Below are 13599 nucleotides of genomic sequence, written 5' to 3'. Positions count from 1 at the left end.
ATTGAAAGTATGGGTTTGGGGTTGGGGATTTAGCTCAGTGGTAGAGCACTTGCCTAGCGAGTGCAAGGCCCTGGGTTCGGTCCCCAGCTCCGAAAAAAAGAAAAAAAAAAAGAAAGAAAGAAAAAAGAAAGTAGGGGTTTGGGCTGGAGAGATGGCTTAGCAGTTAAGAGAAATAGCTTTTCTTGCAGAAGACCCAGGTTCAATCCCTGGCACCCACATGCTCACAACCATCACAAGTCCAGTCCCAGGGAATCTGGCGTCCTTTGGTCTCTTGTGTACCCACATACACATAGTACATGGACATACATGCAATACACCATGTACGTTTAAAAGATAAAATCAGTTAAGAGAATATAGATTTGGTTTTTAGACTTTATTTTGTTGGTAGAGAAGTGAGAGATGATTCTATTCCATGATACTTAATTTGTATTTAATTCTGTGCTTTTGTTTTAATTTCAACAGAAATGGCCAACAAACACTTTCGTTTTGCAGAAATGCTTTACTATAAAGTATTAGAGTCTGTTATTGAGCAAGAACAGAAGAGATTGGGAGACATGGACTTATCTGTGAGTACAATGTATTGATCAACACAGTAAGACACAGCTTCATTCCTCCCTGCCCACCAAGGCGCATGCCTTTAGGAGTCAGATTAGCACCTCAGGAAGGGCATATGTGGAGCCCTCTGACCTCATCCTAACAAGGTGTATGGATAAAGGGGTGGTTCTCATTGTAGCAGCTATGTTATAACACGCATTTTAGGATGGGGGACTCTGCTGACGTGTTAACTACTCCTTCATTGTGATAAATACAATGAACTGAACGGAGCAACTTACAGCACAAGGAGTTTATCTGGACTTAAAGTTGCAGAGGACTAGAGCCCATGTTGGCTAAATGAAGGCACAGTGACTGGAGCAGGAAGCTGAAGGCCGACATCCCAACAGCAAGCACAAGGCGGAGAGAGAGCAAACTGGAAACAGTGTAAGGCTTTGAAACTGTAAGGCCTACCCCTAGTGACACACGTGGTTCAACAAAGCCACATTTCCTAAATCTTCCCCAGCACCTAAAACAATACTACCAAGTAGGGACCGCGTGTTCAGACACCAGGTCTTATTCCTACGTTCTTGTTCAACCCACACAGTGGCCGAGCATGAAAATCCTCAGGTGTAACTTAGCCGAGTCATTTAATACCATGGAGATCTTATACAAGCCCAGTGGAAGGAAAACACTGAACGTTGACTTGATAGGGCTTCGGCATAAGTTCTTGGTCCTTCTTCAGCTAAGATGATTTTTCTCACTTTCCAAGCAAGAACTATGAACAGCTAGGCATCCTGGCCTACCCCTTTAATCCTACCTGCTTTGGGGGCTTAAGAAGCAAATCACGATCTTGGGACCTGCCTGGCCTTTGTAACAGGCTTGAGGCCAACTTGTGAAATGTTGCCAGACCCTCTCTAAACCTAAAGTATGACAACAAAACACCTAAGAGGGCTGGGGAGGGACTCATTTCATTGACGACTTAGCAATTCAAGGTCTTGGGAAGTATCATAAAGAAAAAAAAAACCCAAAACAAATTACTTTTCCAAAATGATGTTTAATAAACCAATAAAATGCTTTTTAAATGCTAATGTCTGATAATTGTACATAATTTTATGTGACAATTAAGAATAGTCTCTTACAAAGAAGAAGCTAGAGAAAATCGGAAATGTTTGATTTGTCAGTCGTGTATGAAAGTGCCCGAGTGCAGTTCCTGGCTATCCACAGCTGTTTCACATTCACTTAAGAGAGATTGAATAATTTTTTATAATTAAGAGTGCTAATTTTGGAGCTGAGGAGATGACTCAGCGGTTAAAAGCACCGACTGCTTCTGCAGAGGACCTGGGTTCAATCTCGAGCACCCGTGTGGTAGCTTAGAACGCTCCTTAAGTCCAGGTCTGGGATATCTGTTGCTCCCTTTTGAGCTCAGTAGGCACCAGGGTACCAGAGAGTGTCCCACACAAAACATACATGTGAAACACTCATACATGCAAAATGAATAATTAAAAAAAAACCAGTGCTAGTTTTAAATGACGTTTTAAAAGTTGTATGATTGGCCAATAATTGAATTTCTTGTAATTGCTCATATTTAAGTCTTTCTCTTTTATTAAATTGAGACAAGGTCTTACAATGAAGTGCGCATACTTCCTTGTGCTCAGCATAACCCACACTGGCCTTGAATGTCTAGTTTTCGTGCCCCAGTCTCCGAAATGCTGTGATTTCACAGACGTAATCACTACTATGCCTCACTTACAGTTCCTTTTTTTACTTTTAGATTTTATTTTATCTGTGTATTTTGCCTGTATGTTTAGGTCTGTGCGTCATGAGTGTACCTGGACCTCCGAAGGTCAGAAAGGGGGGGCTAGATCCCCTGAGAGCAGAGTTACAGGTGGTTGTGAGCCCCGTGGGTGTCCTGGGAACTGAACCCAGGTCCTCTGCAGCAGTAACAAATGCTCTTCACCACTGAGGCACCCCTGCACTCACATACATGATCTTATACACGGTTGCATTTGGCTGTGTGCACTGCTCTGTGACTTGACTTTGTATGTGTGAAACACATACTGAATGGCATCTAAGCCGTAGCTACAATTTAGGGCTAATATTAAGTAGGCACCTGTCTACTCATCTAGATAATTTGTTTTAATTTTTTTCTTAGGGTAAAATGTACTTAAACCATTTTGAACATCCTGAAAGTTACATTTCAAGTTACATTAGCGCAGTTATAGCCATAGTGCCCCCCCCACCTAACCCCCGTGAAAGACTAATGTCCCACCTGCCTTCTCTCTGTCCCTCTGTGGACTGTCTCCCAGCCTTCTGAGTCTACTTGCTCTCAGTTCCTTAGGTAGCTGAAACCATACTACATTTGTCCTTTTATGTTGGTTTTCTTTTCACTGTTTATCCATGTTCTAGAAAGTTTCACAACTTCTTTCCTTGTGTTTAAACCTTTTATTTGTGACGCGTTGGTTGACAGACATCTGGGTCATTCTGCCTTTGCTGCTGTGAACACTGGCGTGCCAGGCACGTGCTTTTCCCTAGACTTAGCATGGGTGAACCCGGAGCCTCACGTAGGCGGAGCAAGTAGCCCAGCGCAGCTCCATCGCTAGCCCCACACAGCAGCTAATCGCTTACATTCCCAGCAGCAACGCATGGGTCTCCAGTTCTCCCGTGTTCTCAAAACACTTGTTTATCATTCTAAAATTACTTTTAAAAAAGTATTTTATAGCATACGTTTTTAAAAGGTCTTATATACCCCTTCAATCTTTAATAAAGGCTGATTGCAATTAAACTGACCGGATATGAAATGTTTTCAGGGTAGGCTTCAGTCTCTGAATGTGACTTTGTTTTATAGGGTGTTCTGGAGCAAGATGCATTCCATAAGTCACTCCTGGCCTGCTGCCTTGAGGTGGTCGCTTTTTCCTATAAGCCTCCTGGAAATTTCCCATTTATTGCTGAAATATTTGATGTACCACATTATCATTTTTATAAGGTATTTAAAAATTATCCTGGTGATTTAGTCTAACCTCTTGTTATCCACCATGTTCATATTAAACATATAAATCTATTAACTATTTAGTAATCTCTACATGGAGAACAAGGAGGGTCTTTGGCCTGTGTAAATGCTTGTAATATATAGTAGTGTCAGGTCTCTTTTGGCTGAAACAGTCAGCTGATTTTTTTTTCCCATCATCTGCCGAGGGACTCCAGAATACGGTGATGAACGAGTTAAGCTTGGGGGTGGGGGAAGGTGTGGTAGATTATACCTCTAACCCAGCACTCGGAAAGCTTAGGCAGGAGGACTGCAAAGCAGGGCTCTCAGAAAGGAAGGAAAGCAGAGAAGCAGGTATAGAGGGGTTAGAAGAGGGGACGCTGGGACCCAAAGGATGGCTCAGCAGTTAAGAGCACTCCCTGCTCTTGCAAAGGACCTGAGTTCACTTCTCAGAGCCCACATCAACTCCATGTCCAGGAGACCTGAAGCCCATTTCTGACCTCCTTCCCATCCATACACAGGGCACGCACGCGCACACACGCACACACGCACGCACGGATAGAAATACCTATTGTCTTACTTATTTATCTTTGAGTCAGGGAATCATCTAGCCCAGGCTGGCATGAAACTCATGGATAACTTGAGACTTTTGATTCTCTTGTCTCTACCTCCTGAGAACTAGGATTATAGGTAGGAGCCCCTACGCTCTGCTTATGGTCAGAGACTTTTAACATTATTTTTGTGTTATTGATACGGGAAAGTGAGCCCATAGCCTTAAGCATTCAAGCACATACTCTATTTCTGAACTATACATCCACCTCTTATATAAAACTTAGGAGTACTGTTTTCAGGCTCAATGTGTAAGGTAGATTTTGTAAAAACATTTTATATTGTTCATATGCGTAGATTATTTACAAGACTATAAAAGGATGAGCAGCTCGCTACATGTGGTGTTACTGAACTTGTAACTTCTGATAAATCATGTGACCATTTTAAAAACATGTAGATGTTTTGTTTTGCTTTTATAGTTTGCATGCACAATCATAGTAGTTGTTACTCATAAGCTGGGCATTTCCTTTATTGCAGGTAATAGAAGTATTTATTAGAGCAGAAGACGGTCTTTGCAGAGAAGTGGTCAAACACCTCAATCAGATTGAAGAACAAATTTTAGACCACTTGGCATGGAAAACCAAGTCCCCACTGTGGGATAGAATTAGAGATAATGAAAACAGAGTCCCTACATGTGAAGAGGTTTGTGACGTCTTAGCATCTTCCGTAAGGGAAGCACATCAATATTTATAGCCCCATGCTATAGAGAGAGGCTGGAGCTGGGGTCTGTTCTTTGGGGTGTAGGGCTTTGCAGTGTGGTTAATGATTTATTCCTGTATCAAAGAGGAACCTAAAACTACCTCACAATTTCCATGACAGTAAAGATTGAGGCTGCTATTCTGAGCCTCCAAATCAGAAGGTACACGGATTCAGACATAGTCTCCACATTGGTTTTGAATCTTTTTTTTTTTTTCTTTTCTTTTTTTCGGAGCTGGGGACCGAACCCAGGGCCTTGTGCTTGCTAGGCAAGCGCTCTACCACTGAGCTAAATCCCCAACCCCGGTTTTGAATCTTTTAAGACTGAGAATTTTAGCTTTAGTAATTTTATTAAGAAGTAATTAATTGGACAAAAATTGTTTCCTTTTGCTTTAGACTATTACTGTCTGTCTTTCTCTTTCTTTTCCCCTCCCCTCCTCCTCTCCCCTCCCTTTCCCCTTCCTCTCCCCTCCCCCCTCTCCTCTCCTCTCTTTTTCTTTTCTCTTCAGGACAGAGTTTCTCTGGGTAGCCCTGACTATCCTAAAGCTTGCTCTGTAGACCAGGCTTGTCTCTGAACTCATGAAGAGTCTGCTTGCCTCCGCCTTCCACGTGCTGGGATTAAAAGTGTGCACTGTGGCCACCACCTGGCTATCACTGTATTGCTAGTGGAGTGCTTTTTTACTGTTAAGATTTTGTGCAAATGATTCTTCATAGGTTACACCACCTCACAACCTAGAGAGAACAGATGAAATCTATATTGCTGGCTCTCCCTTAACTCCGAGAAGGGTGGGTGAAGTTCGCACTGATGCTGGAGGACTTGGAAGAAGTAAGTTTAAAACACAAAGAGGAATATTTTGGAGTCGTGAATCTAGATACTTAAATTCCATCTAAACCTGTAAGTAAAATTAATAGGCTGTGCAGAACAAAGACTATTCTGTGTCGTTTAGTGACATAGTAATCACTTAAAAAATGCTTTTTTTCTGTGTAGGATTGGGACAGGGTCTTGTGTGGCCCAGGCTGGCCTTGAACTTGCTATGTTACCAATGATAACCCTGGACTTCTGACTGCTCATTTTCCAAATGAAATAACTAATTGGACAACAATTCCAGGTGTATACCACCATGCCTGACTTAAAAATGCTTTTTTTTTTCTTTTCTTTTTTTTGGAGCTGGGGACCGAACCCAGGGCCTTGCGCTTGCTAGGCAAGCATTCTACCACTGAGCTAAATCCCCAACCCTTAAAAATGTTTTTAAGGAATATTAAAAACATTAAAAAACTATTTTGAGAGGTTTGGCTATATAGCCCAGGCTGTCCTTGAATGAATTCTAATTGTCTTGCTCCCTGCAGCCCATCCTACACAAGGATTTAGAGTGCCCTGCTTATCTTTTTAGAACACTTTACATTTAACTGGATCTTTATTTGTAAATGAATATCCATCTATAGACATACAAAAGGGCAGAAAAGGGAAAAGCAAACTGCTAACTATACTCACCGGGTTGCCTGCCCATAGAATTCTCAGGGAGTTCTCGAATGCTTTCAAGTAGGTCTTCTTTTCAGTGGTTTTGTTACGTGTATGAGAGCTAGGAGTCTCAGTGTGTTGTCCGGGCTAATTTCCACCCTGGGTCCTCCTCACTAATCCATCCTCTGCAAGCAGAGTTGGGAATCAGGTGTGCAGCCTCACTGCCAACCGTTGTTACGGATGGAGCCGGGACCCAGGTAGACAAAGGGAAGCCAGTGAGGCCGGATGGCCCCACGAGTGCACACGCTCAGCTTTAGCACTGGAGCCACTTAGTTACTGTGACATCGCTACTGGCCCCGACACGGAACATCGGCTTATGCCTTAGCTGGCTCCCGAGATGACGGCCTAAGATGACGGCCTAGGTGCAAGGTTCACATTCATGTGTGAGGTCTGTCTTTCTTGAGTTTCTTTTCCTTTTCCCTCTGGTGCTGGAGATGTAGAATGCACATCCTGAGTACACACCAGCTCCACACCTATTTTCAAAGAACAGTTATATAGTTTGGAGAGCTCCGAATCCATGAGAACATTGCTACTAGGTCTGCTTCATAATGTACTTGAAAGACGTTTGCTATAAATGGATCAGTTTTAAAATCAAGTTTACTCTACGCCAGTACCTACTCATTAGTGTGGGTGGTACCGGGTGTGGTGGCAGACTTCTGCAATCCCAGCACTTGAAGGCTAAGGTAGGAGGATCTTAACTTTAAGGCGAGTCTGATTTAGCTACATGAGACCCTGTCTCAAAACAATAGCAAACAACAGAAAACCAAACTAACTCACCAATTAAATGCTCATTTAAAAACTGTATTTAGATTCACATGTATGAGTGTTTTGCCTGCATGTATGTCTGTGTCCCATGTATGTGCCTGGTGCCTGCAGAGGTCGGAAGGTGTTGGACCCTCCATAAGGAGGGTTATGGATAGTTGGGAGCCACCATCCTGAGTCTTCTGCAAGAGCAGTGCTCTTACCTGCTCAGTCTTTTCTCAGTTCTGAAGAACAAGAGTAATGGGTTTGACTACTTTTCAGTCAGACAAACCTGCCTCAGCTCTGAGAAGCTAGCCTTCTTCAGACCAGTGTTTTGTCATTTTCCTTCCCCAGTCTGTGAATCAAAGCTTGACATTCAACTTCCTTCTTTTTGTCCTTGCTACCTCTCCTGTTAGGAAAATCTACATGATGCTGGCTCCACCACCGTGTAGCCCAGGGAATGCTGAGGCACGGCTTTCAGGATTCACTCTTGTTGAAGTCCTGCTGGTCTCCCTATTTTTATTTTTAAATTTGAAAGAGCTGCTGGTACACAGTCTTAGAGGTGGACATGAGGAACAGGAATAGTTATGACTCAAACATGCACACATTAGTAAGAATACTTAGTTTTTGTTTAGAATAACGAAGAAAAAAATTGTTCTGGGCATGGTGGTGCCTTTAATCCCAGCACGTGGGAGGCAGAGGCAAGTGTATCTTTGTGTGTCTGAGGCCAGCTTTTGCTAAATAGTGAGTTCTGGGATACCCAGAGCTACAAAGAGAGGCCTTGTCTCAAAAGACAAATGTTTAAGAAAGAATGGTAATAGTTATACGATGCTGTATGTATGCATTTAAAAATGGCTAATGGTGATAATGTTTTTTTTTTATATTTTGCAACAATTTAAAAATATATAAGCCATTGGGTGAAATGTATGGTACATGAGTCATGTCTCAATAAAGCTGTTTAAAACTAAGTTTTAAATCTAAACCATACATGTCTATCTTGCTGAAGAATATGGGGTTGGTCATCTTCCCTTGTGGAAAAAGGCTGAACATTCACTGAAGGCTGAGGAGAAACCACAGGACGCAGGATGGCAGGCAGGTCATCCTGTCTCCTGCTAGGTAACATCTTTGTTAAGACTTGAGTATGGAGGGGTTGGGGATTTGGCTCAGTGGCAGAGCGCTAGCCTAGGAAGCACAAGGCCCTGGGTTCGGTCCCCAGCTCCAAAAAAAAAAAAAAAAAGAACCAAAAAAAAAAAAAAAAAGACTTGAGTATGGGGGAAAGTAAGTGATTCCTTAACCGGCCTCTTCATCAAAGTCAGCAAGGGACAAGGTGGTTGAGGACAGGGCCTCGCTTCATTTATGGGAAGAAAACCAGAAAGAGAGCACTGTGGGACATAGCATTTCCTTCATGAAACGCTTTCAGTTACATTCCCGCTAGGATGAATATGGGTGTACCATGACTTCTGTACTTTTTATTTGCTTTTAAAATTATGAAGTATTTGAAACACACTGAATTTCTTTTGAACAAGAGCTTAGCTAGAAGTCAGAACTGTCTCTTTGTTAAATAGTCTGATTTCTTTTGATCGTAGGTGTGACATCTCCAACCACACTGTATGACAGGTACAGTTCCCCAACAGTCAGTACTACTAGAAGGCGGCTATTTGAGAGTGACAGTCCCTCTGAAGGAAGCACGGCTGGGCGCATCCCCCCACAACCCCTAGTCAATGCTGTCCCTGTGCAGAATGTATCTGGGGAGACTGTTTCTGTCACACCAGTTCCTGGACAGACCTTGGTCACCATGGCAACAGCCACTGTCACAGCCAACAATGGACAAACAGTGACCATTCCAGTACAAGGTAAGGAAGGCAGGGTTAGGGGTTGAGTTCTCTGGCATTTGTCAGAAAGTCACCTAAGTTTGGGAAGTGTCAATGTAAGATAATGATGGAAGACGGGGGGCGGGGGGAAATAAAAACTTCATGTCGACCATTCTTTCTTCTTTGTAATAAACCGCAGGTATTGCCAACGAAAATGGAGGGATAACATTCTTCCCAGTCCAAGTGAATGTTGGGGGCCAGGCACAGGCTGTGACTGGCTCTATCCAGCCCCTCAGTGCTCAAGCGCTGGCTGGAAGTCTGAGTTCCCAACAGGTGACAGGAACAACTTTGCAAGTCCCCGGTCCGGTGGCCATTCAACAAATTTCCCCTGGAGGACAACAGCAGAACCAAGGCCAGCCGTTAACCAGCAGCAGTATCAGGCCTCGGAAGACTAGCTCCTTATCACTTTTCTTTAGAAAGGTAACCTTTCATGTACCCTTACTGGAGCACAGGCTCAGGAAGTGTAAGCATTAAACAAGGTTTGAAATATTCTTTTTGTTTTTGTTTTTGTTTTTTTGTTTTTTTTCCGGAGCTGAGGACCAAACCCAGGGCCTTGTGCTTGCTATGCAAGCGCTCTACCACTGAGCTAAATCACCAACCCCGGTTTGAAATATTCTTATCTCTCTGTTAGGTTTACTACTTAGCTGGTGTCCGCCTTCGAGACCTTTGTACAAAACTAGATATTTCAGATGAACTGAGGAAAAAAATTTGGACCTGCTTTGAATTCTCTATAGTCCAGTGTCCTGAACTTATGATGGACAGACATCTGGACCAGTTGTTAATGTGTGCCATTTACGTGATGGCAAAGGTAAGTACTATTTTTAGTACTGGAAAGCCAATGATGCCCCTTTGTTCCCTAGAACATTTTTAGATAACCACTCACCGAGTCTCATATCCCAAATATGTGCTGTCAGCAGAGCTTTAGAACAATCCAGCTTATAGACATTGGGCAGTAATTTTTATCCATCAATTAATAGACATGTGGGTTGTTCCTCACAGTTGTGAACAGCACTGTTGTATACATTGTGGGTGAAATTTGTGTAGACACAGGCTTCCGTTTCCCTCAGAGTAAATGCCTAGAAATGGATCTGTGGATCATATGGGAACTGTATGTTTAAACACAAAGGAACTGCCAGGCTACTTCTCAGAGTATGGTTCACATGTTTATATCCCTATTTAATATATAAAGTTCTTAATTCCTCTAGTTTCCCATTAGTACTTAAAAAAGATTTACTATATGTTTGGAGGGGGAGGGAGTTTTTGCCCTGAGAATTCATTGCCAAATTTGAGATCCAGTATCGTGAGGCTTTACCTTGTCTAGAAGATTCTAGAAGAGTCTGCATTCCAGAGTTCCTGACTCATCGTTAGATGTGGTATGAGATCCAAGTCCAGCTTCACTCTTTTTGTGTTGCTTTCTGGCCACCACACCACTATTTAAGCCCCATCTCCCCACTGAATGAATGGTTTTGGCATGTTTGTGTTAGCAGACACATGGTTATGTCATGTAGTGGACACATGGGTTATGTCAAGACCGTCTATTTGACTATGTTGATCTTTGTCCATCATACGTAGACCTTTACACTCTCAATGACTCTTGCTTTTCTATAAATTTTGAAACTGGAAAATACGAGTCCTAATTTTATTTTATTTTTGATTATTTTAGTTATTCTGAGTCCCTTGGAATTCCATAAAAGTTTTAGAATCAAGTTGTCACTGTCATAAAAGTCACGTGAAAATCTGTAGATCAGTTTGGAGAATTCAGTCATGTAGGGGTCAGTCTTCCTTCAGGAACGTGGTGTGTTCTCACATTTGTTTAGGTCTTCAGTTTTTAACAATGACCCATACTTTCAACACGTAGTCTCCCCCTTGTTGTTTTTCCTGTAGGTTTTGATGGTATTGTACATGTAGCTGTTTCGTTTTTGATGTACTCATTCCAAGAGTTCAGAAAACAGTTGGATTCTGGGCCTTGACTTAGTATCCAACAACCTTGCTAAGTTGGTTGTTTTTTGTGGTGCAGGGATTGAACCTAGGGCTGTTAAAATGCAAGACAAGCACTCTACACTCAGCTGTCTCTAGTCCTGAAACTCTTACTGGGTTCTAAGCATATTTTGTGTCAACTGTTTTGATGGGCAGATAATGCGGTCTTAATAATTATACTATTACTTGTCCAAATTCCCTGTCTTTCTTAATTGCCATGGTTAGAACATCCAGTGCAATGTAAAAAGCAGAAATCCTTGTATGCTTCCTGGCCTTACAGAGAAAATAATTAACTAGTCTTTCCCTATCGGAATATGGCATTAGATCTCTCTCCACCCCACCTGTGAGTGACCTCAGGTAGGCCGCTCTCACCCGGTGAAGGATTTTACTTATTGTTGTTTGATAAAAAGGTGTTGGATGTTATTAAAGGCCCTTTTCTGTATTCATTGTGGGGTTTGCTATGCTAATGACATCGTATACTACATTAGTTGGATTTCACGTCAGATCACCTTTGCAAATCTCTTGGCTTATGGCAACAATTTTGGATTGCACGTTTGGTTTACTTGTTTGTTGAGGAATTTTGTGATTATTCACATGCTGCTGATTGGAATTTTATTGCACAGCTTTGTCTGATTTTGCTCCTAGGGTAATCTGGCCTTTTAAAAAGATAAATGTTTCCTCTTATTTTCTGTCATGTTTGATATTAGCCAAGAAGTCCCTGGAACCTGCTCTTTTCTTTGTAGGTAATATGTTGGACTCAGCTTCATTGTCCCTATATAGGTCTGTTGGGTTCACCCGTCACTTCTAGAGTAAGTGTTGGCTGTGTGCATCTTTTAAGACAATGTCTCCCCTAGTTAAGGACATGCAGTCCTTTTTTTTGTCCTTTAAGGTCTACAGCAAAGTCCTCTTTTGTTTCTGATTGTAGTAATTTGAGTTATTTCTCTTGGTCAATCTAAATTTTGATAATCTCTAAGACTATTTGATTTCACGTATTATCTCTACTAAGATATACCCTATTATTATTTGGCACAGAGCCAAAGAACAGTTTCCAGGAGTTGGTTCTGTCTTCTTTGAGTCATTAGCCATGCATCTACATTTTTTCCCACTTTATGTTACAGGATCTTGGATTTTTTTCCTAGTGCGTTGGACAATTAGGTATATTTAAGTATTTTCTCAGTGTCTTTATTATCTCAGCACCCTTTGTAAATATGGCACTAACTCCAAAGGCAGGCGTTACATTAGCTACATCTCAGAATTGGCATCGTGTATATTTATCCCACATTACACTTGCTTTTCACATGACTTCTATTCAGCTTGAGTGTTCTGCTGAACCATGTGACTTCCAGTGTTGTGTTTCCCAAACTTCTCTCTGTTGCTGATTTCTAGCTTCATTTCGCTGTCTGAGAAACACTTTTATGTATTCCAGTCTTTTTAAACGTATGCAGGGTTTTCTGTGTGCTTGACAACAGGGCCTCATATATCCCAAACCAGCTTTGGCTTCCTCCTCCTAAGTGTTAGAGTTACCGGTATATACTGCCATGCCAGTTTTACCCGGTGCTGGTGACTAAAGCCAAGGCTTTGGGCATGACAGTCACACACCATACCAACTGAAAAGTGTCTCTAACCTTCCGACATTTGTTTAGGTAAATACTGTATTGTCATCAGGAGACTAGAGTGCTTTCTAGATGTTTGTTAGGTCAAGTTGTTTAATAGACTTGTTTTCTGTTTTCTCTTTGATCTTCTGTCTAGATCTGCTGTTGTGGAAAGTTTTGTACTGAAATCTCTAAATATTTTTAGGTTATCTACTTTACCCTTTTCTGCAGTGGGGTTCATGGTACTCTATTAATAAACACACTTATGTGTATTACCTATATCTTTTTGATGGGTTGATCCTTTAACTAAAGTAAAAAAAAGCTCTTTGGTAATGTTTGTGTTGGTTTCTAAAACCTCCTTTACAGCTTTCTTTTGACTTCTGTCTAAGTGAACATATGTTTATTGTCAAATCGTCTGTCTCCCAAGACAGTTTGATGTTTCCCAGTCTTACAACTTTCTAACATACTGTGTTTACTCCATGTTTATTGTTACTGACTCGACTCCCTTTGTCTGCCATTTCCTTTGCTTTCTATGTATCTTAGATATGCACATCCACTTTCTGTATGGCTGTATTCCTTCAGATTTGCTTTCTTTTGAATTAGGTATTTTCTATTGGAGATTTTTAGTAATACGTTTGGTTTTTTCTATATATTCATTCTTTCTTCTCTGTCTCTCTTACACACAGACACACACACACACATCTCTGAACATAGCTTCAAATTTATGTCAGTGATATACATACTCTTTCCCCTTTTATCATTTTGTGCTGTATTGTGTGTGTGTGTGCGTGTGTGTGTGTATACATATTCCACTGGAAGTACACTGCAAGTCCACCATTACCTTGACTCAATGATGTAACTTTTAAAGGAGCCAGGAAAAGGCATGTGTTTATTTATTACTGTTATGTTAACCTTACTTACATTTCTGCTTCTTATTGGTTCTTGTGGGTTTTTTTTTTTTTAAGATTTACTTATTTATATGAGTACACTGTAGCTGTCTTCAGATGCACAAGAAGAGGGCATCAGATCTCATTACACTTGGTTGTGAGTCACCATGTGGTAGTTGGAATTTGAACT

General features: G+C 41.5%; 1 protein-coding gene across 6 annotated transcripts in view; it reads left to right on the top strand.

Annotated features, from left to right (window-relative positions):
• Nucleotides 1-13599, top strand: part of Rbl2 (RB transcriptional corepressor like 2) — a 46740-nt gene that overhangs the window by 23032 nt on the left and 10109 nt on the right. For all 6 annotated transcript variants that reach the window (XM_087595239.1, XM_087595243.1, XM_087595241.1 and 3 more), the window contains 7 exon segments: nt 463-566; nt 3380-3517; nt 4604-4768; nt 5537-5648; nt 8669-8935; nt 9093-9373; nt 9585-9761. In XM_087595239.1, the coding sequence (XP_087451365.1) occupies nt 463-566; nt 3380-3517; nt 4604-4768; nt 5537-5648; nt 8669-8935; nt 9093-9373; nt 9585-9761 (1244 nt within the window).

This window comes from Rattus norvegicus, chromosome 19 (assembly GCF_021556685.1).
Source record: "Rattus norvegicus strain SHRSP/BbbUtx chromosome 19, alternate assembly SHRSP_T2T, whole genome shotgun sequence".
NCBI classification, from domain to species: Eukaryota; Metazoa; Chordata; class Mammalia; order Rodentia; family Muridae; genus Rattus; species Rattus norvegicus.
The sequence above is the reverse complement of the archived record's forward strand: the minus strand, read 5'-3'. Positions and strand labels throughout refer to the sequence as shown.